Genomic DNA, 25,929 nt, shown 5'->3' on the forward strand with positions numbered 1-25,929 from the left:
TAAATATTAGGAATTTGATTAATTGCTAGTTATGGAAACCTGAATGATGGTGGCTTTACAGTGTTAGCAATTTGTTTTCACTTCACTTGAAAAACATCTATTCCTACAAAAATGGAATCTTCACAAAGAGGGTCACAAAGTCCGATCAGTCACGCAGGGTCCCTTCCACTTCAGGTTTCACCTTTCACCCACGGTGTTCTCTTCCTCCTACTGAATTTGACACTTTTGTCCTTTTCATTGTCCTGGGCTCTTCCCAGCTTTCTTTTCTGTTTTTCTTAGCACATGGTTTCCATCCTAAAGGCTGTCTCCTCAAGATTGCAGCCACAATATTCCTATGGGAAGAAGGACGCAAAACAGCAAGGCTTCCATGTTGGGTTAGCCTCATCCCTGTTGAGGGTTTTTCTAAACAGCTTCTGTCTACACACTATCACCTGGAATGCAACCACATGGCCACTCCTACCTGCAAAGGAGCCGGAAGGAAACTGGTGTTCATCTGTTACATCACTGCCCCTGCTGTTACTAGACAAGCAGGGGATAGACTCTTTGGTGGACACACCTGCCTTTGCCACACCTGCCGACCACCTAGGCTTTATGGCATGGGGGACTGATTATGTATGTCAAACACCTGAGGTGACAGACATCTAGGGTTATTTTTTTCAAAACTGTGAAAACTGAGTTGATCTCTGTTTTGTAGTCTCCATGACAGTAAAGACTTCTATCTACACCCTATAAATGTGTTTGTCTTGCTACTCGCTGTCCCCAGATGCAAATCACATCTTGACCAATTTTTCAAGCCTGGCTTGAGCCTATGACCCTTTCCTCATCAGGTCGCCACCATGTGTCATTGCCAGTAGGTAGGCTTTAATTATTTGTATTCCAAAACCTCTTCATAGTGCTAGGTAGCAAGAGGACAGCAGGCATAGATATTTGTATAGCATTGATTGTTATCAGCATAACTTTTATTTTATTTTTTTAATTTTTTATTTTTTATAAACATATAATATATTTTTATCCCCAGGGGCACAGGTCTGTGAATCTCCAGGTTTACACACTTCACAGCACTCACCATAGCACATACCCTCCCCAATGTCCATAACCCCACCCCCCTAGCATATCTTTTATTTTTAAAGATCTTTTTCCTTTTTTATTTTTTATTTTTTTAAAGATTATTTATTTATTTATTTGAGAGAGACAGAGATCACAAGCAGGCAGAGAGGCAGGCTGGGGGTGGGGGTGGGAAACAGGCTCCCTGCGGAGCAGAGAGCCCGATGCGGGGCTCGATCCAGGATCCTGAGATCATGACCTGAGCTAAAGGCAGAGGCTTAACCCACTGAGCCACCCAGGCGCCCCAAAGATCTTTTTCCTTTTTTAAATGTTGGCTCCAACAAACCATAAGAGGCTCTTAATCTCACAAAACAAACTGAGGGTGGCCAGGAGGAGGATCAGGAGAGTGTGGTGGGGTTATGGACACTGGGGAAGGTATGTGCTATGGTGAGTGCTATGAAGTGTGTAAACCTGGTGATTCAGAGACCTGTACTCCTGAGGCTAATAATACATTATATGTTAATAAAAATTTTTTTAAAAAATTTTTAAAGGAAAAAAAAATGTTGGCTCTGTACCCAGGGTAAAGTCCAACACAGGGTTTGAACTCATGACCGCGAGATCAAAACCTGAGCTGAGATCAAGTGTTGGATGCTTAGCCAAATGAGCCACCCATGCATTCCTGTAATCAACATATCTTACACACCAGCTTCTGGAACTGAAGTCGGAGCTCCTAAGTGTTTTCTAATGAAGAAAGGGGATTTGGAAGCACCCAAAGGTTAGATGCGGAAGAGAGCTCTGGAAGGTAAGAGGAGGGACAAAGAGAATTAAGAAATTGGGACAGGAAGTCTTCAGTGAAATCAGAAAACTGAAGATCAGTCAAACAACTGAACGAGTTTGGGGTAAGAAGATGCTACGATAAACTTTCAAGAGTGATCTCTAAGGTGGAATTTCAAGGAAAGTTTTACTGTGTGCTCTATGTTGCAATATCCATCACATCTTATCCACTCTGGTCACCAACTCCAGAGATGGTCAATAAGGTTTGTGTTACTGTTCAAGTCTTCTGAATTTCTATATGTTTTGCAAGTGCCACATTGCCAGAATGGGTATTGAGAGAAAGCAGAGATCTAATCTACTGGAATTCAGTAATGTCATGACTTATGATACTTAATATCTGCTCTAGGGAATTCAGTGAGAACACAGTTGTAGGTGGGAGTTTCCAAAGCTGGGAGTGAAAGGGATTAAGAAGAGGCTGTCGATAAGAAGTTAACTAGATGAGGGAAGAGGGGTGGGCGGCGAGGTCAGGGAAATCCAAACCTGTGTGAAAGTAGAGTCAGCTGGAGAATACTTACTTCTGACACAGATCAGAGGTGAGAAGCCATCAATATCAAGGAGCTTACCCAGTATGTTTTCTTCGAGGAGTTCTGTGACTTCAGGTCTTGCATTCGAATCTTTCCTCCACTTTGAGTTTACTCTTTTGTAGAGTGTAGGATAGGCATCCTGCTTCATGCTTTTGCCTTTGGCTGTCCAGTTTTCCCAACACCATTTAAGAGACTGTTTTTTCCCTGTTGTGTATTCTTGGCACCTTTGATGAAAATTAACTGACTATACATGCATGTGCTTATTCTTGGGCTCTGCTCTGTTCCATTGATCTACGTGTTTATTTTTGTGCCAGTACAATACTGTTTTGATTACTACAGCTTTGTAATATAACTTGAAATCTGGAATTGTGATACCTCCGGTTTTGCTTTTCTTTTTCAAGATTGCTTTGGCTATTTAGGCTCTTTTGTGGTTCCATACAAATTTTAGGATTCTTCATTGCTGTTCTGTGAAAAATACTATTGGTATTTGATAAGGATTGCATTAAATCTACAGATTGCTTTGTTTGTTCTTCCATTCTGCGAGCACAGAATGTCTTTTCATTTGTTCATATCTTCTTCAGTTTCTTTCTTCAGTGTCTTATCATGTTCAGAGTCTAAGTCTTTCACCTTCTTAGTAAAATTTATTCCCAGGGTGTTTTGTTGTTTTGTTTTTGGTGCAGTTGTAAATGGAAATATTTTCTTAAATTTTCTTAAAATTTCTTAAATTTAAGAAAAACTTTTTCTTAAATGTTTTCTTAAATTTTCTACTTTGTTATTAGTGTATGGAAACAGCAGATTTCTGTATATTAATTTTATATCTTGCAACTTTACTGTATTCAGTTATAGTTTTGTTGTTATATGCTTTTGTTGTTGTTTGTTTTTGTTTTTTTGCTGGCATATTTTTTTAAAGATTATTTATTTATTTGACAGAGAGAGAGAGGTCACAAGTAGGCAGAGAGGCAGGCAGAGAGAGAGGGGGGAGCAGGCTCCCCACCGAGCGGAGAGCCTGATGCGGGGCTCGATCCCAGGACTCTGAGACCATGACCTGAGCTGAAGGCAGAGGCTTAAAACACTGAGCTACCCAGGTGCCCCTTTGCTGGCGTATTTAAGTTTCTCTATATATGGAATTATAACATCTCCAAATAGTGTGACAGTTTTACTTCTTCCTTTCCAATTTGGATGACTTTTATTTTCTTTTTCTTGCCTAATTGCTCTATAAGACTGTGGGATTTCCAGAACTATGTTGAATAAAAGTGGTGAGCGTGGACATCCTTGTTTTGTTCCTGATTTTAGAGGAAAATTTTTCATCTTTTTACCATTAAGGATGATGTAAGCTAAGGGTTTATCATAAATGGCCTTTATTGTGTTGAGGTATATTCCTTTTAAGCCCACTTTGTTGATAGTTTTTATGATGTTGATAGCTTTGTGAGCAGATGCTGAATTTTGTCAAATGCTTTTCTACATCTATTGAGATGATCATATGGTTTTTATCCTTCATTTTATTAATGTGGTGTATCCTCTTGCTGGGTTTGCTGATATTGAACCATCCTTGTGTTCCTGGAATAAATTCCGCTTGATGGTGGTGAATGATCCTTTTAATGTATTGTTGAATTTGTTTTGCTTATTTTTTTCTTTAAGGACTTTTGCATCTATGTTCATCAGGAATATTTGCCTGTACTTTTCTTTTCTTGGTAGTGTCTTTGTCTGGTTCTGGTATCAGAGTAATGCTGGCTTCATTGAATATATTTGAAAGCTTTCCTTCTTCTATTTTTTGAAATAGTTTGAGAAGAATAGGTATTAACTCTTCCTTAAATGTCTAGTAGAGTCCACCTCTGAAGCTGTCTGGTCCTGGATTTTGTTTACTGGGGAGGCAGGAGGCTCCTGCACAGAACTGGTGGTGGGAGGAGACAGCTGCAGAAAGTGCTAGTGTACCAAATTAGCAACTGCTTCTTTGTTTACTATGGTCCTGTGGGTCTTGTGAATTATGGCCCTGTTGGCTCTCAGAGCTCATTGATTTGGATGCACACCCCTTGGGTGGAAGCCATAACATTTGAAGTGCTAGATGTGTAATCCAAACCCTTTCCTCCTCAGGGAGAAGCTGGAAGTTGGAGCTTCCCCCTTGAATGTGGGTGCTGTGCCACGGGAGGGGTTTGTGGTGAGTGTGTCTCAGCTTCTTCTATCCATATTAGTGTGGGTATTTTCTGAATTGCATAATGTGTGGGAGCCACTGACTTGTTTCTGAATTTCTCTCAGAGGGAATCCATCCACATAGAGTTGTATACTTGCTGTGTCCATGGAAGGAGGGAAATTCAGGAGCCTCCTCTGTTGCCATCTTGGTGATGCTCAAAACGGATTTTAAGTCAAGCTGGCCTGCAGCACCTTCACAGTTGATTACAAACTCCAGTCCACTGGTTTCAGTCTTTGAACATGTCCTGAACAGATGGTCTAGCATTCATGTATCCAAGCCTTAGGGCCTCTGCCTATAATGTGACCCTATGAAAAATCAGATTTATCAGCAAAAGAGGCACTACTAATGATTTTGTAGGGGAGCTATGAAAGAAGTTAGAGAATTTACAGTACTCTCATACAACAAAAAATAAAATCAAGTAAGTTCCAGTTAAACATTTTAATTCTTCCTATTGTGTTTCTTCTCAGTCTCACATGAGGTGATTCTTGGTTCTACCTTTACAGGTATAAGATATGTGTGTGTGTGTGCCTAATGTATCACTCTGTACCTGCATTAATATACATCTATGTAGAGTTTTCTCCATTTATACAATGAGAGTTTTTAGCCAACTTCCTTATTATCCACAATTACTGATATTTTTAGGTATCAACAGTTAGTATTAAATTAACTGTTTAAAATATTAATTAATCAGTTATGAATTATAATTTATATTATTTTAGTGATTATTAATGATTATAAAGAATTCTTAGTCAAAATATTAATTAATTACTTAACCAAAGAGAAAGGACAAATACTCTAATAGTTATAAGAATATGCTAGAGCTATGAATTTAAAATGTTATTCTAGAAATATTACTCTTACACAGTAGCATTCAAGGTATACTGTCTTTTAATATGGCATTTATGTCTTTAGGTAAATAATTGTCTTGAACCCATCACTGACTCCTGTCCTCCTCCTTTTAGAGTCTCAAACATGCCTATACACAAGACATAATCAGTGAATGTTTCTAGTTAACTTAATAAGATTTTTGATTAAAAGTTTGTTACCAGCTTCAAGGGCATTGAGAGAGCAGTGACAGAGAATGTCCACAGTCTGTTCCTCCTGGTCTGCTTTCTCCTTCTGTGTGCCCTCAGCCCTACCCTCAGATTATTGTCATCATCTCCACATTCCATTCCCACTGTTTTGGGGAATGGGTGATGTGCTCCAGAAAATAATAAAGAACAAGAAAATAAGGGAAACAGACACCCCACCCAGATCCCATGGAAGTGGATGGTGTGGACACTCGGAAGAGGATCCAGAGACTCTGGAGAAGAGACACCTGGGCTGGACAGAACAGAAATGGTTCCTCTTGGTCACACAAATTAATGAAGATTGTCACCTTCTGGGTGAGGAAGAATTGGAATTTTACAGTACAGTACATTCCCACAATTGAGTAGGAAGCACAGCAGACTGCGTGTCACTTGTTCCAGACTGCTCATTTCGCCAATAAGATTATGTCCTCTGTGGTGAGGCAGGATGGTAACCCCTGGGACACTTCCCAGTCCAAGGCTGGGCCATTAAACTGATCCTCCTACCTTCTTCTCCTGGCCCTGTGTTGCAATATTTATTCTTACATTACCAGAATAAGGGCTTTTTAACATGGGAATGTCTATCTTCCACAGGAACTAGGTTTAGGATCAGGGATGTTCAAGGAATGAGCTTTGCGTCAGAGAGGCTAACGAGGGCTACTTAGCACGAGGAGGCAAACTGGCCTTCCCTGATGGGTGTTTCTCTGAGGTGTAACCCCATAAAGTACTTGCTTTGCTGTCATTTTTAATTTCCCATTTAAAAGAGGAACTCGAAAGTGGATTAAGCAAGATTAAATTAAATATTTATTCAATAAAAGGCAGAAACGAAAATGAATCATTCTAGCAAAGAAAGAAAGAAAGAAAGAAAGAAAGAAAGAAAGAAAAGAAGGTCTAAATCCTTATCAAGAAAGCTACTTGCAGGGGCGCCTGGGTGGCTCAGTGAGTTAAAGCCTCTGCCTTCGGCTCAGGTCATGATCCTAGAGTCCTGGAATCGAGCCCCGCATCAGGCTCTCTGCTCCGCAGGGAGCCTGCTTCCCCTTCTCTCTTGCCTGCCTCTCTGCCTACTTGTGATCTCTGTCTGTCAAATAAATAATAAAATCTTTAAAAAAGAAAAAAAAAGAAAGAAAGCTACTTGCAAAGGCCCAAAGTATCTTGCCGGAGGTCGCAGAGTTATTGACCAAGTACATTAGCACACTCAGGAGTACTGTCTCTTGCCTGTTACATCCACATTACCTTGTACAGGCTGGGGGATAGGGGCCATGGGGTCTCCAGGAGGAAAAACTGGTGGGAAATAAGTATTCTGTCCATGTGGGGTTTGCATGATCAAAGGAAGATCTGAAGCGCTAACAGCATACTGAGGTCCACGTGCCCCCCAAGCACATGTTCTGAGCCTCTGCACTGTGATGCCTCTTTGTAAGGATGGTTCTGGGCAAGTGGAGAAGAGCATGGGCCCACATTCTAGGCAGAGCACACCAGAGACATCAGGACAGCCTGGGGCTGTTGTCTTGCCAGCAGGACATGGCTAGCCAGGCAGGATACAGGGGAGCGGGGTGGCAGCTAGGTTTACAAGGCTTCCCCTCGGTGGGCCACAGTCTTCTGACCACCACCCCCTGTCCTCCTCTCTCTGGGATTTCTCATTTCAGGTGCCTGAAGAATGAGAGGACTCTATGGCTTCTCCGTTCTCCTGTGGGGGGCTACAGCGCCGGGGTCCTGCCTGCCCCTCTGCACGCACACTGGCCCCCAGACTCACAGGTTGTTGTTTGTTTTCAAAGAAGTTTTTAGGAACTTTTTCCTGACACTGATGAGAATGTTTGTGTAGTCCTGAGACTTGGGGACAAAAAACAAATCATTAGTAATGATCAATAAACATTAATATTGATAGGCCATGTGACTAAATACCTATGATTATAGACAGCTCATGCTCTCTGGGATGACCTATTCTGTCTTTAGATTTTTTTTCCATGATGAATTGCAAACAAATCTTTTCCTATACTTCCCACATATAGGTCTTCTTATCTCTTCAGGAATCTCACAGAACGATTTTACTCTAAATGACTGAAGACTGTGCTTACACCCCCTCAACCCCAAGTCTCGGATGTATTCCTCGTTTTGAGTTCCTTCTCAGTCCTGGACACTACAGGGCGAGGGAGGCAGAGGAACATACGAGAAGAGCAGAAGGAGATCAGCAGCACTAGTTAACAGGTGTTGACAGTCATACACGGAGGAGTGGCCAAACCCACCAGAAACCTGTGTCCTAGATCAATTACTTTTGGAAAACCAACCCAAGAGCAACCTAGTCATTCTGGCAACCACCTCAGAATACTAGTTCTTGCTTTCTCCACCCAGAAAGTACACCCCAGTGACTCTCCCTGTGGGCTCTGTGACACCTGTCCCAACGCCAGACCTATGTAAGATAGGTGCACATTAAAGCCTTGTCTCCCAAAGAGTGACTGCAATGAGTCTCCTGGAGAAATAACGTAGCCATCATTATGGTGGTAGACTCCTGTAGACTTGGTATCCAGTTAGAGTTTCAGATTTTCCTTTGATTATGCAAACCCCACATGGGCAAATTACTTATTTCCTGTCAGTTTTTCCTCCTGGAGACCCCATGACCTTTATCCCCCAGGCCATACAAGGCAATGGGAGCATAGTGGGAAAGACATGATGTTTCTCATGGTTCTAAAGACTCAGTGATGTTCTCTGGCTGCCAGTAGTCATTCGCTCATTCACAGAGTCAACAATCATTTATTGCCTGCCAAGCTCTGGAAATATGAGGAGGGGACAATGCAGGTAGTTTCCTGCTCTCAGGGAGATCACTCATAATTGGCATACTCCTTACTTATGGACGGGCTTCACCTTGGCACTAAAACAGTGGAACAGGTAGCTCACCCCTCAACAGAGTTCCCCAGAGAGCATCTTCTGTGCTCTGATGTACGTCATGGACCACCGTCCTCCAGACAGCGATCCACTCTCACACAGCCTTGGGCTTCCCCACTCCTCACACCCCAACCCATCTCCCTGTCTGGACAAGCCTCTTACTGACAGCCTTTTCTCAATCCCCCAAACTCCCCCTCCTGAAACTCTCACCTGTGCTTCCTCCCAGTCCCCTGACCTGGGGCTTGTCACTGTCCAGAAGTGCTTCTCCTCTAAAACCTTAATCTCCAAATCTCCCAAACTTTCCCATCTCTGTCCTTCCTTAGTGACATCCCTTTTCCGGTGGCTCATTTCTCTTCTCACTTTTCCTCAGCCCATTTCCTGGCCTCCTCATATCTCACAGGCCCCTTAGTTTGCTTTCCAGGCCTGCACCCTAGCTTGATCACCACCCAGCTTTCCTTAAGAGCCTCTAAATCCAGATCTGTGAGGCCCACATCTCATCCCGAGCCTGTGACTGGAGCTGGAGAGGGCATCGTGGCCAGGTCTATGGTGCCCCTCACACAGGTGGGTTTCCAGCCCCTGCTGAAAACAGTCACACTGATCGCCCTTACCTTTGTCCCCTTCTTCTCCATGATAGTTTCACCTTTCACCACTCTTCAGAGACCCCTGTCCAATCTGGCCTCTCTGGCTCCCCAGTAGACTGTATCCCCCATGACACCCCCAGACACGGTGCCCGTGACATCCAGTCCCCTACTTGCCACCTGTGGTTGCTGTCCTTTACCTGTATTCTGTCACATTTTTCTCTTCTAGAAATCCGAGAATGACCTGAAACCACTAATTACCCTCATGTTCATATCCAAAGAGCAAAGTCTTCTTATGGATTCTACCATTAACTAGGTCTGGCAGCCCTCACCCCTACCCCAACAGTCCTCACCGGCTCCCCCAGACATGGTTTCTTCTCCAGCCTCCCTGGGGCCAGACCTCAAGCTCCCCTTGAAGCTGCAGTCGGAACTCGAGCTCCCTGTGGTCACATCCCGCTGTGGCTCCCTCTGCCTTTGGGGTAATGCTCTCTCCCTTCCTCGCTTCACACTCCTGACTTTGGTGGTAAAATAGCATATTGGTGAGAAAGCTTTTGTCTTTATTTTTTCTTCCTTTTCTTTCATCCAGTTTTCCCAGGGGTGGGAGACATAGATCTGAACCTGGAGGCTTGGAGGCTGGAACTCCCTGCTGCTGGGGGGGCCGAGGGCCACAGGGAGTCCTTTCTCCTCCAAGTGCAAACTCAGTAGGGTGAGTCTGACTCCCGTAGCTGAACGTAAATGCACAGGATCTGGGGTCCTAGTCACAATCTAACCAAGACCCATCAACAGGAAAGCTGGTGTTTTGAGTCTCTTCTGCACTCTGAGTCTGTTACTGCATCATTTCAGAATACGGAGAGTGAAGGTGTAAGGAATGAGTCTATAAAACCTATTTGTAATAGACCCTTTACTATGTGTACCTTTATTTATGTATTTAGTTAGTTAGTTAGTTAGTTAGTTAAAGTTAGCCACCATACAGTACATCATTGGTTTTTGATGTAGTGCTCAATGATTCATTAATTAGGTAAAACACCCAGTGTTCACCATAACACCTCAAAACATCATGACATCCTTAATACCCATCGCCCTGTTACTCCCCCCCCCTCCCCTCTGAAACCCTCAGTTTGTTTCCCAGGGCCCATAGTCCCTCATGGTCTGTCTACCTCTCTGATTTCTCCCCCTTCAGATTTCCCTCCCTTCCCCTATGGTCCTCTGTGTTATTGCTTATGTCCCACATATGAGTGAAACTATATGAAAATTGACTTTCTTTGCTTGACTTATGTCACTTCACATAATCCCCTCCAGTTCCATCCATGTCAGTGGAAATGGTGGCTATTCATCCTTTCTGATGGTTCAGTAATATTCCATTGTCTACATGGACCACATCTTCTTTATCCATTTATCTGCTGAAGGGCATCTCAGCTCCTTCCACACTTCGGCTATTGTAGACATTGCTGCTATGAACATTGAGGGGTGTGTCCCCCCCCTTTTTTTCACTACATCTGTATCCTTGGAATAAATATGTTGCCTGACTTCAAGTTATATTACAAAGCTATGATCACCAAGACAGCATGGTATTGGCACAAAAACAGACACATAAACCAATGGAACAGAATAAAGACTCCAGAAATGAACCCTCAACTCTTTGGTCAACTAATCTTTGACAAATCAGGAAAAAATATCCGATGGAAAAAAGACAAGTCTCTTCAATAAGTGGTGCTGGGAAAATTAAACAACCACATATAGAAGAATGATACTGGACCATTCCGTTACACCATACACAAAGATAAACTCAAAATGGATGAAAGACCTCAATGTAATAAGGAATCCATCAAAATCCCAGAGGAGAACATAGGCACTAACCTCTTCAACATCCACCAGAGCAACTTCTTTCAAGACGCGTTCCTAAAGGCAAGGGAAACAAAAGTGAAACTGAACTTTTGGGACTTCATCAAGATAAAAATCTTCTGCACAACAAAGGAAATAGTCAACAAAACAAAGAGGCAACCCATAGAATGGGAAAAGATATTTACAAATGACACTTCAGATAAAAGGCTGATATCAAAGAACTATAAAGAACTTCTCAAACTCAACACCCAAAAAACAAATAACCCCCATCAAAAAATGAACAGAAGACATGAACAGACACTTCTCCAAAGAAGACATACAAATGGCTAATGGACACATGAAAAAGTGTTCAAATCATTAGCCATCAGGGAAATACAAATCAAAACTACAATGAGATACCACCTTACACCTGTTAGAATGGCTAAAATTAACAAGACAGAAAACAACAAATGATAGTGAGGATGTGGAGAAAGGGAACCCCTCTTACCCTGTCGGTGGGAATGCAAGCTAGCACAGTAACCCTTGAAAACAGTGGTTCCTCAAGATGTTAAAAATAGAGCTGCCATTGCAATGACCCAGCAATTGCACTACTAGGTATGTGTACTTTAAGACACTGGTATCCCTGACACCTGACCACCAAGCAGGCTGAGACCAGCCCTTCCAGACCAGCCTTCATCTCTGAGATGGATGACGCCATTTTATTCATCTCCATCCTCAGAGCCAAGCCTTTTCTGCTCCAAATCCCCAGGCCACTCACCCTTCACTTCCCGCTCAAATGTCATCACTTCTGTAAAGTCCCTGATTAACCCCAAGTAGAAGTAACTATTTCCTCCACTGTGTTCCCAAAGTGTCATGTACTTTCCTCTCTCACAGCTGCCTCCACACGCTGACACAGCCACGGGACCATGTCCCATGGAGTGCCAACTCCTCCATTCATGGGTGTATTCCCTGCACCCCTCATATTCCCCTAGCACTCAGGCTGCTCCGAACTCTCTCCTGAAAACAATAATAAGTAGGTGAAGAAAAACAAGACTAAACAGAGAGGTCTGTAATGAACCAATCTTTATGCAGAATGACCTGAATATTACAGAGAAGTGAAAATGTGTAGTTGTGGAAGGAAAACGACCTTGGGGGGAGCAGCAGGAGCATTGTCAATGGATATAGTTGAGTATTCCCAGAGTCCAGTGCTGAATAGCTCTTGAAACACAGTGGTGCTTAATAACTAGGTGGGAGAGGCTTGGGGGCTGGGAAAACTGGGGGTCTTACTGCTAAACCATTGTCCATCATACACTGGTCCTAAGAATGACTTGATTTCATTACCACAGGGACCTTTTTCCACTCAGCTTCCAAAGATGGGCATAAACCAGGACAGGACAGGAGAAGAGCAGATCCGTGGGCTGAGCCCTCTGCTTTGCGCTAGAAAAGCTGGTTTGAAGGGAAAGCCAGCCCTAGATGCAGAGATTGACACCTTGTCTCTAGATTATGGTGCCTCCAAGGGCAAGCTAGATGTTTTCTACAGTCTCTGGCTTTTCTCTTGTCCAGAGGTGGATGGAGCTGGGATATAGCAGAACCCAGGCAGAACAGCTTGGGGTTTTTTATAGTTTCCTTTCTTTTTCTGTGTTTTTCTGCCATTTCTGGCCACCTCCCTTCCTCTGGGGATATGCTGAACTCAGCGAGTCCAGCTCCACCAGCTCTGCCCCCTGTGCCCATTGGCTTCCGGTCATCTGGTCATCTGATAAGGCTTCTGATAATGCTTCTGCTGCAGACAGGACCTGCTCTGCTCTGTCCTGCTGGCACACTTGGTGGCCACAGCTGACTATTGCTGCTCCAGGACCTCCTCCCAGCCTCGGACTTCAGCTCAGCATCTCCGGCAGCCCGGCTCATGGCCCTGCTCTTCCCCTTGATCCTCGGTGAGTCCCTCTGTCCCTGCCGGCTGAGACTCAGAGTCTCCCCGGAGCTCTGATCAGGAGTGTGCTCTTCCTGCCCAGTAGGTGCAGATCCTGCTACCTTTCCAGGAGAGGCTTCACCTGCTTTCCTGCCTTCTCTGTGTCTACTTAAGTTCCAAACTCAAGCCACTTAATCCATACCTAATTTATAATCCACTTGGATCACCAAAGCTTTTTCTGTTTCCCTTTATTTGCACCAACAAATTTATAATAGTTCATCCCATTTCCCTTTTTACAAAAATTTCCATAAATCTTTTCTTTATAAGAAGACAACTGAACCATGGGTAACAGCGGGTAGACAAGAAGAGGAAGAGCACTGCCCGACAGACACTTTCACAGGTTATACTGTCCAGTTTCCCCTCAAAGGTGTTCCATATAACGTTGCTCTAGTGTCCCCCAGTTTCTTATCACCCAGATTAAGGTACTGTAAATGGGGATTTCGGAGTCAAAGGACCCGGGTTTCAATCCTTGTTCTTATATTTCTTAGCTGTCTGAATAGTTAAATTGCCCTCTCTCTCTGGTATCCTACCTTCGTCTGTGAAGTAAAGATAATAGTATGTTCTTTGGAGGTCTGTTAGGAGACTTTTCATGAGATAATGAACTTGGGGCATCTTACAATCCTACAAGGTCTCTTCCCTAATCAGTCACATCCATTTTATTGTCTTGATGATCCCATGCATCACCAAGGCTCACACTGGCATTTAGGTGCTCTCAGTAGGGTGCTGCCAAGTTCCCAAACACCAGTACATTCCCTGTATCACCTGACAGCCAGCTCTACCCTCTCAGGAGCATCCTATCACCTCTCCCCACTTTCCTTCAGCCCCATCTCCTTCACGAAGCCTCTCTGGTCTGGCTACCCATCATCACCCTGCTCCAGAATGTTCAACTTCCTTTTGGGCTCTATCACTTTCAGACCCGCATACCAGGCATGGCACATGTGGTTTCCATTGTGTATACGCAGGCTTTGTGCTCCTTACTAGATGTGTGGGGTGCAATATAATCTTGAGTTTTAGACAGTTACAGACAAGGTCATACTGAGTCTGAGAGAAGTCACGTCCTGAAGATTAAGGGCTTAGAGTTACTTAGAAATTATTGGGAAATGAAGAAAATATTTCAGAATAAGAAACTGAAATTTTTGTATCTGCCTTAAAGGCTCTAGACCAAAGATATTAGCTCCTTCAGAAATATTTCATAAGGTGCTGGGGGGCGAGGAGCACGACTGTTCTGCAGTTCAGAATGCCTAGGACCTTGGGGACCACTGATGGGCACAGAGCACAGGTCTCTGGGTGTCATGAGACGGGAGCCTAATGCATAGAGGAGCCTGATCACCCAGGGGTCCTATAGGGAGAAATTATGATGTCCTTACGATGTGCTGAGTTTGGAACCAAATTTAGAGCTGTTTTCTGACCTGTTGAACCCACAAGCTAACAATGGTTTTCGCGTTTTTAAATAATGGGGAAAATCAAAAGAAGAATACTATTTTGTGAAAGGGAAATTGAAATTTCAGTGTGTATAAACTAAGATTTATTGTAACGTGGCCATGCTCATTCACGCACATATACACACGTTGTTGTGCTCTCATGTTGCGGTGACAGGGCCATAGGGTAGTAATAGACCAGGTAGCCACAAAGCCCAAATTGTTTGTGATCCGGCCCCTTCCAGGAAAAGTGCGCTGGCAGCGGCCTGAGCACAGTGCCAGTGACACAGACAAATCCTTCGGTTTTCCTGCTTTCCTCTGCCCCCATGGTTTCGCTGTCTTCTTCATGAGAGCCTTCTCAGTGGCCTCCAGCATGACTTGCACACCACCTGTCCACTCCAGGCAGTAATCAGTTAACATAATTGACTAGAATAGAAAGTGAATCTATCCGTGCCTGGGGCAGAGCTACATCACATGTACAGGAAATAGGTTGGGCTGTGGTAGAATTGGTCTCTGTAGTTCCCAGTCAGTGTCCCTGTGTCCTCTGGGGCTGGTCATTGCAGGAGGTTTCTCTAGGACTGACTTTGGAAGCTCTGTACCCAGCACTCTAGCTGCCCCACAAAGTCTACCAAAGACTTTCTAGAGAGTTGTGTTATTTGAACAAAGCCTTGGGATTGACGATATGATCTCACTCGTTTGCTTCTTCTCTCCTCAGCCATTTGCACTGGACCTGGTCTCTTAGGTAAGACTTTTTGGGTTCCTGAGAGGGAGGCCTCCAAGTTCTTGAGATGGAAATCTTGATGCTTACTCAGGACGTGGGTAGAGGCTCTAGTTCAATAGAACCTCAGTAGATCTCCTCTCTGGTATCTCAATCCATCCTCTCTGTGGATGGGTTTCCACCTCCAGAACCTGGACGGGATTTGGGTGGTGTTTCCTGCAGGGGATTCCCTCCCACTTGGACTCTGTGGCCTAAAACTCTTGGCCACCTCCAAGTAATAGATGGTTTTATTTGGGGGCTCAGAAGGTACCTCTCTCTTGCTGGTGTATCTGGGAGAGGAACTTCCTTTTGCCCTGCTTGGCTCTACCATTTCCAGGTCCCTATGCCAACCTGCATGGCTCCTTTGAACTAGAAATGCATCTACTTGTGTGCAGCATGTGGTTTGGCCAGCAGCAGGCAGGCTCGATTTCAGTCTCCACTGGCCACCTGAGTAAGGGGTCCTTGGACCATGCATAAGCTGCACAGAGAATGGGTCTGTCAAGAGGAAGACTGTGATCTCCAGACTCAAGGTGGTTGGTCCTGGACCATCAGCTTCTTATACATTATTCCATTGGTCTTTCTCTCTTGATGGTAGAGACTTTACCAGAGAGGGACAGCCATAGACTCTGCAGTGGACATGGGGGACCCCACACCAGCAGAATGTAATTCAATTCTTTCAAAATTGCTGTCTTGGGTTCTCAGTGCATCAATCAGATTTCATGGTCTTTTCCCCGTGGCGTCCAGGGCTGTCCTAGCTGTCGGTACAGGGACCACAGCTCTACAGCTTTCCCACGGCCCAGGTCACTGCTTCTCCAACCCCAGCCCTGCTTTCGAGCTGTCAGCCAACAAAGTAGGCTGAAGACACTGCCCGGGAGGCAGCTGTCCCAATGACCCCTCTGCCCTTCTCTCTGGCTTTCAAATCTCTTCTCAGCTGGGTTTCTTTGACACTTGGGCTGTTTCTTTCTTATGTGCTTCTTCTTTCTAAGGGGGTCTTCTAATCCTACTTTCCCTGGAAAATAAGACTCATTTAAAACCAGAATTTTACAATTCAAAACCAGATGACATGTGCATCATCATGATAGCTAGAGTTTCCTGGGGTACACAATAATGCCTGTCTAAACTCAAATCTTACAATGACCCAAATGCTATTTCTGAATGATTCTTCTTGAGTTATATTTGTACCTTATAAATGTAAGTGTGCATAAATGAAAACTTTTCTCGGTTTTCTGTAGTTAAATTTTAAAATCTATTTCTAGTCTCCATTCTACTCATTGCTTCCCTCAGAAAACACACGGAAGAAAAGGAGACACAAAAACAGATGAACAACCCAAATGTCAACTTCCAATGCACTCTAAAATCAACCAGCTCAGGGCCTTCTCACTCAGAAGCTTCTTCTGGGGTGGATTCCAAGTTCTAGGGTGTTTGTGCAGCGCTGAGGCAGGATAGATGGTGGAAGATCTGGTCCTCCAAATTCATGTTCCATCTGTGCATGTTCCGGAGTCACCCACATGTCCTACGTGGTCATAGGTGACACTGCTTGAAATAAGGTAGGCCACAGACCAGCAGTCGGATGTGGCCCCACCATGTACCCCAGACCTGTCTATGTCAACTACTCCACTGCATGGAGACAGGGACCATTCAGTTTCTCTGTAACATGCTGTCACCCAGGGGCTACTGGAGTCCTCGTGGGTTTGCTCCCAGACCTCTTAAATACAATGTGCTGGAGAGCAGCACTGCTCTGAGTTCATGAACCAGTACCTGGAATATAGTATATATACGCCAACAAAAGCGTGTGGCCTGCTGGGCTCTTTTCTGCTCTCCCACAGCCATCTCCGCTCTATGTCCGTCTCTTGGTGGAAGAAGGAAAAAGATTTCCATTAGCCTTTCCACCCTCAGAGTTATGGTTGGGAAGCCGAATCATGTCCTGGATTCCTCAGAACTTATCTGGAGGCTCTGGGGAGGTCGTCTTCTACCCTAAGCCCTAGAACCCTCTAGACTAAGAATCGGACTAGTCAAGGCTCTGAACTTTCCTTCACCCACTGCTCTCTGCATTCGTCTGAGCTGGGTTCTTGGGCATGGGAAGATGTCATGAGAAGCAGCAAGGATGGGTAACGGGGGATCATGGATATTGGGAGAGAAAGAGAGTGAGGTTGTTCAGCCCAAATTATATCTAGAGAGCCTGCCTCAGTCTGGCTGCCATGGGGAGAGACAGAGTCAAGAAAAGACAACACAACAGACCACATCTCTACACTTGTGTTCTGACCCAGGGCTCCCGCTGCTTAGCGGTGTGAGCATATAGACCTAGGTGTCTTGAAGCGGAGTTTCTTAGCAGGGTAAGTTAGGAGTGGAGCAGAACCAGAACTTAGGGATGGGGTCCTGAAGAGCCCCTCCTTCCACTTCCCGCCCAAGCCCTCCTTTCTCAGCCCCCAGCATCCCACACCCTCTGGGAAGGGTGGGCGTGTTCTGAGATGCCTGAGTCCTCTCTCATCCTCCAGATGCCCAGCCAAGCTCTCATCGCTTTGGAGGGCCTTTGTCCAGAGTGCGACTTGTGGGAGGTGACCACCGCTGTGAAGGGCGGGTGGAGGTGCAGCGGGCCAGCGAGTGGGGCACGGTGTGTGATGACGGCTGGGACGAGAGCGACGCGGCTGTGGTGTGCCGGGAGCTGGGTTGTGGAGCGGTCAAGAAGGCAATCAGTGGTACTGCATTTGGGCCACTGACACAAGAAGATCAAAAAATCTTCGTCCAAGAATTCCGATGCAATGGCATGGAAGAGAGCCTGTCTCAGTGTGAAAGGGAAGATTTTTTCGACTGCAGCCACAAGGAGGACGCGGGAGCTGTATGTGGGTGTGAGTACCGCAGCCCTGCACCCTGTTCCACCCAACCCGTGGGCCACGCTCACCTGTCTTAACACCCTGTGCACTTCACAGGTGGCTAACTAGCTCCTCACCCTTTTCAACTGCGGGCCCTGCAGAGTCGGTATTTTTCCTGCTCTTTGATTGAGGTAATGAATTCAGCTTAGTCTCAGCTACATGAGAGCCTGCTTCTCTCCTTCACACACACACAAACACACATACACACACACAGGCCACACACACAAACGTACATACACACACACAGGCACATCCAGACCCATCCCCCACTAAGTGTTCGTTGAAAAGCGTAGCCTGTGTCGGGAGCTCAGGGGCTTGTTTGGGGAAGAAACGAGCTGGCAATGTATGATATATGTTTCCTGGGCTTCACTCCTCAGGAAACCAAGAACCATGCACGCTTTTCCAGCTCCCAAAGATTCCACCAACGAAAGAGCGGGCAAGAGATGCTTTTAGGAAACCAACACGACACTTCGCCTTCTGGGCGTTAATAATCCCTTCTCTGCCTGCACTTCCATTAGACTGTGATTTGCCTGAGGAGCTGGTCCCTGTCTTCTCTTTGTCACCAAGCAGACTGTTACCAGGGAGACAGCCAACAGATCTTTGGGCCTGATGCTGAGATCTCATTCCTACTTGTTAGAGAGATTGAAAGTCGGGAGCACTAATCCATGGTACCCGGGTGATAATGCTAAAAATGAACCAGGAAGTTTGGGGCTCGGACACATTGTGTATGTCACTATTGCATTTTATTTTTTAAAAATCTATGCGATCCATCTACTTGCCTCGTATGAGGAACAAATGAGAATACAAATGTGAAAATAATTTGAAAAACTAAAAATGTTACAGAAATAATTAATTCACTTGGAACTGAAAAATGACATTCATTCTGTCGATTCACTCATCCAGCTCTTTCAACAAGCATCTGCTGGACAATGCCGAGCGCTCTAGCACGTTGGACTAGACACGAAGAGCAGAGGGATGTGCCCATGGGGCTCTATTCTGGGAAGACCATGTTCTTGCTGAACAGACTCCTCCTCTTCCCTTTCCCACAGTCCCAGAGAACGTGCGGCTGGTCGATGGCCCCCAGCGCTGCCAGGGCCGGGTAGAGGTGAAGCACCAAGGGCAGTGGGGCACCGTGTGCAAAGCAAGCTGGAGCTTTGCCGCCACCAAGGTCGTGTGCCGGCAACTGGGATGTGGACGGGCCCTGCTGACCCGGAAATGCTGCAACAAAGCCACTCAGGGCCAAGGGCCCATCTGGCTGAGAAAGGCATCATGCTCAGGAAAAGAACGCAGCCTGGAGGAGTGCCCTGCCGGGGCCTGGGAGAGGAGCAACTGCACCCACGATGACGACATGTGGGTGGAATGTGAAGGTAAAACCCACGAGGTCGGACGCTAGAGCCATTCCCGGGTCTGGCCGCACTGGGTTCCGGCCAGCCGGCATCCCCAGAGAGCTAGCCACGCGTCAAGGCGCAGGGACAGACTCGCTTAGTTGTGCTGCTCGCCAATGCTCATCTATTTATTTATTTTTAAGATTTTAATTTATTTATTTGAGAGAGAGAGCGAGAGCGTGCGCCCGTGGGAGGAGGGGGAGAGAGAGTCCCGCGGAGGCTCCTCTCCGAGCGTGGAGTCCGATGAAATCAAGAGTCGGGCACGTGACCGACTGAGCCACCCAGGCGCCTGCTGGTGCCTCTGCAGACGCTGACACGAATGCCTCCCTTCGTGCAGGAACGTGGTTTTGGCAGCAGGAAGCCCCCGAGGACTGTGAACTATTAGCACACTGAACTCTGCGTACCGGGCACAGAGCACACACCGTCCATTGCTGAGCTCTTTGATTTTCAAAAGCGATCAGAAAGTCATTATTAATATTAGAGTTTTAGGAATTAGACAGAGAAGTGGAAAATCCTGGTTAAGGAAGGGACGTGGGACACTCGGTCAGGCCGGGAGAAGCGGATGTAGGCAGGGGAGCTGGGCGGAGGGTCTGACGGGCTGGTGGGATCTGAATCTAGAGCAGGTCCTCTGTCTGTCCCCTGCTCGCCTCCACCGTTGCTCCCTCCTGTACCTGCAGATCCCTTTGAGCTGCGGCTGGTGGGAGGAGAGGGCCGCTGTGCCGGGCGGCTGCAGGTGCTGCACAAGAGCCAGTGGGGCACCGTCTGTGACGACGGCTGGGGAGAAGCCGCGGACCGGGTGGTATGCAGGCAGCTGGGCTGTGGGCCGTCCCTCTCTCCACCTGCTAAATCCCGGAGAAGATTTGGCCCAGGGACCGGCCGCATCTGGCTGGACGACGTGGCTTGCTCAGGGAAGGAGAGGTCCCTGGAGGAGTGTCCACACAGGTTTTGGGGCCGACACAATTGCAACCATGCCGAGGACGTGGCTGTGGTCTGTGCAGGTAAGTCCTGGAGCAGAGTTCACGGGGACGTCATGGGGGGGAGAGGAGGGAGGGCGGCCCCCGCCGCGGTGCTCACCTGCTCTCCGCGTACTTCAGGGGATCCTAGTGAGGCATTTCAGCAATAAACAGAAGTAAGGATGAAACGAATAATGAGTCCCATACCACAGACTTACTGATGGGAGGGCAAGAGAGGTTTTAGAAACCACACCCTTATATGAAAACAGGAACAAAAGTGAGAATTAGAGAAAATAAACAATTTTCCAAAATCATAGAAAGTTGCTTTGAAATGATAGAACATAACTAAAGTGACCAGTCCTGACACTGAAGAAGACCCCAACCCTCTCACCCAGAGTTTAAACCACGGGAGACGGTCCCGCCTCATTCTGTCTGACGTCTCTCCACCGATTTTACGTGAACCTGTGGGAATGGGGCTGGGGTGGAGAGGCTCTTTGGAAATGCCCAGGAGACAGTCTTTCCAGACAGTGGGGGGACTGTAGGCCTCTTCAGGGGACGGGCGGAGGGAGTCCTGCCCCAACTTGAACCATGCAAGCTCAGTCCCTGGGGGCTGAAGCCCAGCTCGGCAAGCGGCGAGCCGGGTGGGAATGCAGGGCTGCTTGGTTTAAGCACCCTGCTGTGGAGTCCGGTGAGGGCGGAGGCTGACCAAGGGCCGGATGAACAGCTAGTGCCCAGGAGAGGAGGGGTTGAGTCCTGGAAGTCTGCAGGTTGAGTGCTGATGCTGCCATCCTGAGGCTCTCTTAACTTAGTCACTTAACTACTCAGGGCCTCATTATTTTCATCTGTAAAATGGGAAGACCCTGGTCCCATTGACCGTGAAGAGTTCCGTGATCAAGTGAGGGCGAGACGTGTTCACATGCGGGAACACTGTAGCCGCTGGCTGAGCGAGCCCTGGGGAGGCCGCAGCGGACTCCACCTTGGTTCACTTCCGTGCGGGACGTGTGTAGGATTAGGGTCTGGGAGGGCTTCTCTTTCCTGTTCTGGGCCCAATATTCTTTCCTAGCCTCATTGAGCTTGAATGAGATCACCCTTTCTGACGTGTCCCATCCTTACTGTACATCCTTTTCTCTTTGTAGCCCGGCCTACCTGATGGTCGACCAGAAGCCCCCAGTCCCAAGTGTCCCCTACTCGTCAGGGACCCTGATTGGTCTGGCCTGAGCCCCGGGCTGCAGGCTGTGCCTGTCTCCCACTTTGCCCCCAGCATGCACCTGCACCCTGTGCCCTGCCTTGCTCTAGAGCCAAGCACTCCCATCACCACCTGGAGACAGGAGCTGTTGAATGCTCTCTGCCGGGAAGACAAGCTCACAGTCCCCCTCTCCTCGCCGTGGACCCTCCACACTGGCTCTGGCCTGTGCTGCCTCTTCTCACCCCGCCTGGGATCCCCAGCCCTGTGCTCTGACCAGTATGGGCCATCGCTGGGCGTCCTCTGTGTCTGTAGAGAGCATGAAAGGAAGCAGACCACTACATGGAACTTGGGGGAAAGCTTAGAAGCATTTTGCCCTGTTTCTCATGCTTCAGGTGATCGCAACCATGGCTGGCACCTCACTGCCCTTCTGCTTCTTGGTGACAGCACGTTCTTCCGGGAGCAGGGCAGTGTCCTGTAATTCCGGATGCTTCCATGGTACCTGGAAGCCACGGCACGCCCCCCTCCCAGTATCGGCAATAAAGCCCCTCTGGGGACCGTCTGCCACAGCCAGCCAGCGGGGTTGCTCTTTACCAAGGAGAATCGCACAAGTGTTTTCTAACGGATCCAGGGAAACGAGTGTTGGCAACGGGGCTGCCTCTGGAAGGAGGGGAGGCCGAGGCGGAAGGAGGCTGGGGGTGGGAGTCGGGCCTCTGCCGACCAGATGACACCATTTTCACTGCACCCCTCGGACACTGGCACTTGCACGTGTGAGGCGCAGTGGTGCCGGCTCAGGACCCGAGGCTACGGCGCGGCAGCCTGGGACTCAGGCTAAGCTGAGCCCCCGGGGCAGGCCTGCGTTTTCGCTCCCTAACGAAGCAGACTCGGTCTCTGCGGCGGCTCCCGTGCTGGGCGCTTTCCCTGCCGCCGGGAAGCAGGTGTGTCCGCTCCTCCGCGACGGCCTCGGGGGCTCCGCTGGGCAGGAACCTGCCTGCCGACAGGACCAGGCGCATTACAGAGCCCTCCGCTCCTGGCTCTTCCCTGGCCTGGGAACTAGAGCCATCGGGCTCCCCAGGAGAGAGGACAAGGCCTTGGAAAACATTTTGGGATCTACCCTAGATACATGAAGAGATTCCGCCTTTATCTGATCAGCTCTCTTTATCTGATGAGCTGCTCCTGGTTTTCCCTACAGAGGAGGGTCCTGTCCCCTTCACCCCATTGTAGCTGGAAACTGGAGGGCCACTGGGCGGCCAGAACCGAGTGCCTGAAAAGCTGTTTATCCTCAGTAGAGTGGACAGGGTTGGAGTGTCACAAAAGGGACTTCAAATCTCCCTCAATTTCTGTATTAAAGTTTCATTTGCTTCCATTCCAATAAGTCCCCTGAGAACCAATCAGACAAAAGGAAGACCCCCTGGGAGAGATGGGGGGAATCTGTCCCAGAAGCGAGAGCTGACAGTCGTTTGAATAATGTCCCTGAAGGACAGCAAGCCGAGAAGCCGACCCCGGCCTGTTGTCAGGGCCGAGGGCACGTCCGTGGTGGGTTCGGAGGAACCCAGGCAGGCCAGCCTGTGACCCTGGCTGCCAGCGCTCCGACACTGCCGCGTCCCCCTAGACGTGCCCCTCGCCTCCTCCAGGGTCTCTTACCCGGAGCTGTGCCAGCCCACACCCCAGCCAGCCCTGGGCCAGTGGGGCGCTCACCCGGAGCTCTGCATTTGGGGGGATACATCCTGGGTAGGTCGGAGACTGTGAGCTGGTTTACGCCTTCTCCCACAAGAGACCCTCCTGACACCCTTGCGAGGGTCCAGGTCCTTAGGCACCCCACACTCCTGGGCCCACACCTGTGCAGTGTGCACCTGTTCCTCTGGCCTGGGGCCGATGGGGCCCTTATAGGTCTGTGGGACTGAGGACTCCCGCAAGTTCCCCAGTACACAGAGAGCCTCCACCCTGAAAACCCCCGAGGAGCAGTGACACACTGGCCACAATCAGTGCCCACCTGCACTTGCTCTTTGGCAGGGTTCGGGGCCTCGCCAGCACAAGGGCTCCCAGATCTGTCGTGGTAGAAGACGCTGTGTGCAGCCTCTCACTCTGTCATCGGTGGAATACTGTCCCCTGGTAGGCAGGTAGGGCTTGCAAGCCGCATGGGCCTTGTGACCCTGCCTGTCCTGCCCCTCGTCACAGCGCACACGTCATCCCGCAGCCTGGGACAGCCGGGGCACCGTCCCCAGTAGAAGGGGGCCAGCCCCTGAAGTCACCGTGAGGCAGCTAGAGTCGCCTCCTCAGCCCCCATTGGCACCTGCTGCCTCACGGTGCCACCTGCTGCCTCACGGTGCCCGGCTCCTCCAAGCGTCCAGGGCTCCCAGAGGTTTCTCCCATGTAGACAGGGTCATGAGGCCCGTTCTCAGAATGGACGTGACACCTTCCCATCAAGGCCACTGACAGAGCTTGGCTCCCTCATGCTCTCTCCCCCTGTCTGCTGGCTTGTCAGGGAAGACCCCAGCGACACGGGGGCAGGCGGGGCCCTCTGAGTGACCGGCTGGCGGGCCCTCACCCCGTCTCCGCTGCCTGTGAGACAGGGAGAGCTGTGTCAAGCCAGGGAGGTGTTTGGAGGGCTTATCAAAAGCACACAGCTGGGGCGCCTGGGTGGCTCAGTGGGTTAAGCCTCTGCCTTCGGCCCAGGTCATGATCCCAGGGTCCTGGGATCGAGCCCCACATCGGGCTCTCTCCTTGGCGGGGAGCCTGCTTCTCCCTCTCTCTATCTGCCTACTTGTGACCTCTCTGTCTCTCTCTGTCAAAGAAACAAATAAAAAAAATCTTAAAGGGGCGCCTGGGTGGCTCAGTGGGTTAAGCCTCTGCCTTCGGCTCAGGTCATGATCTCAGGGTCCTGGGATCAAGCCCCGCATCAGGCTCTCTTCTCAGCAGAGAGCCTGCTTCCTCCTCTCTCTCTGCTTGCCTCTGCCTACTTGTGATCTCTCTCTCTCTCTGTCAATAAATAAAATATTTAAAAAAAAAATCTTAAAAAAAAAAAAAAGCACAAAGCTTACCCCAACTCACACAGACATAAACAGTTTTTTCAAAACCAGTCCCATTTCTTCAGAGCTCTCCAACCAGCGCCCGGATGCACTGTCTGCTTCCATGGGCGCCTCTGCCATCTCGTTATTTGGTGCTGATCAGGGGTTGGGCTTTTTTTTTTTTTTTTTGAAGAGCAGTTTAAGGTTCCCAGCAAAATAGAGAGGAAGATACAGAGTTCCCACACATGTGCGCAGACCCCCCGATTGTCCACATTCCTCACCGGGGAGTACGTATGTTACAAACTGCTTTGACGCATCATCACCCCAATTCTGTAGTTTACACTGGAGTTCACTCTCAGGGTCGTTCTATGGGTTTGGGCAAATGTATAAACATGTATCCAGCATCATAATGTTGCGCACATTAAGTTTATTTCCCTAGAACTCGTCTAAAGTCCTCCTGGCTGGCCTGTTCCTTCCTCTCGTCCCCAAAGTCCTTCTACGGTCTCTCCCCCTTTCTCCTCTTCCGGAGCGTCAGGAATCGGAGTCAGCGTACGTCGCCTTCACGGACGGGCTCCTTTGGCTCAGTGGCGCGCGTGTACGTTTCCTCCGTGTCTTTTCATGGCTTGAAGCTCGTTTCTTTTCAGCACCAAGCGGTATCCCATTGCCCGGATGGGCCACAGTTTATTTGCCCACCAACCTCCGGAAGAACATCTCGGTTGCTTCCCAGTTTTGAAAACCATGAGTGAACTTGCTGTGAATATCCACGGGCAGACTTTTGTGTGGACGTGTTTGCAACTCCTTTGGGTAAAAACTAAGAAGCGTTTTTAAACAACACCGTCCTGCCCTCCTGGCCACAGTTAGCTGGTACCGCGAGCAGGTATCTGTCCCAAGCCGGGTGGGCCAGCCCTTCCCAGGAGACGGGAGCTGCGGCGGAGAGTAGCTGGACCTGCAGCAAGTCAGCCCGGGAGCTGCGGGTGGCCGTTTTCCACACACCAGGAGGACCAGAGAATGAGAAGCAGCCCTTCCACAGAGACACTGGACGTCGGAAACCCAGAGGAACAGAGATGAGAGACGGGGAGAATCCAGACAGCATCTTCGGGTTCTAGTTCTTGTCTCTTTCTCTTTTGTGTCCAACTGCATTCTTAGTTTTCGGTTCTGGGACACACGACTGCATACTTTTAATATACATTTTATGTATAGATATATGTAAATACACATATACAAATATATATGCAAATTTTTTCTTCCAAATTGTTATTTAAATTCTGGTTAGCTGACATACAGGACAACGTTGGTTTCAGGAGTAGAACCCAGTGATCCATCACTTACATACGGGACCCGATGCTCATCACTAAGTCCCTCCTTAATGTCCCTCCCCAATCTAGCCCAGCCCCCACCACCTCCCCCCATCATCCGTCAGTTTGTTCTCTGTCGTTAGGACTCTCTTGTGGTTTTC

At 48.1% G+C, this 25,929-nt stretch overlaps 1 protein-coding gene across 2 annotated transcripts; it reads left to right on the plus strand.

Moving 5' to 3' along the window:
• Window positions 1–12,109: 12,109 nt before the first annotated feature.
• On the plus strand, window positions 12,110–22,837 carry CD5L (CD5 molecule like). 2 transcript variants are annotated; one of them, XM_082703217.1, is made up of 6 exons: window positions 12,110–12,864; window positions 15,033–15,059; window positions 17,570–17,920; window positions 18,994–19,311; window positions 20,007–20,331; window positions 21,419–22,837. In XM_082703217.1, the coding sequence occupies exons 1-6, from the start codon at window positions 12,837–12,839 to the stop codon at window positions 21,498–21,500; spliced, it is 1,131 nt and encodes a 376-aa protein (XP_082559343.1). In that variant the 5' UTR covers window positions 12,110–12,836; the 3' UTR covers window positions 21,501–22,837. The 2 variants fall into 2 exon arrangements, with proteins under 2 accessions (XP_082559343.1, XP_082559342.1); XM_082703216.1 differs by having other exon boundaries at window positions 12,495–12,864; window positions 20,007–22,837.
• Window positions 22,838–25,929: the final 3,092 nt, after the last annotated feature.

This window comes from Mustela nivalis, assembly GCF_964662115.1.
Source record: "Mustela nivalis genome assembly, chromosome: 16".
Classification (NCBI taxonomy): domain Eukaryota; kingdom Metazoa; phylum Chordata; class Mammalia; order Carnivora; family Mustelidae; genus Mustela; species Mustela nivalis.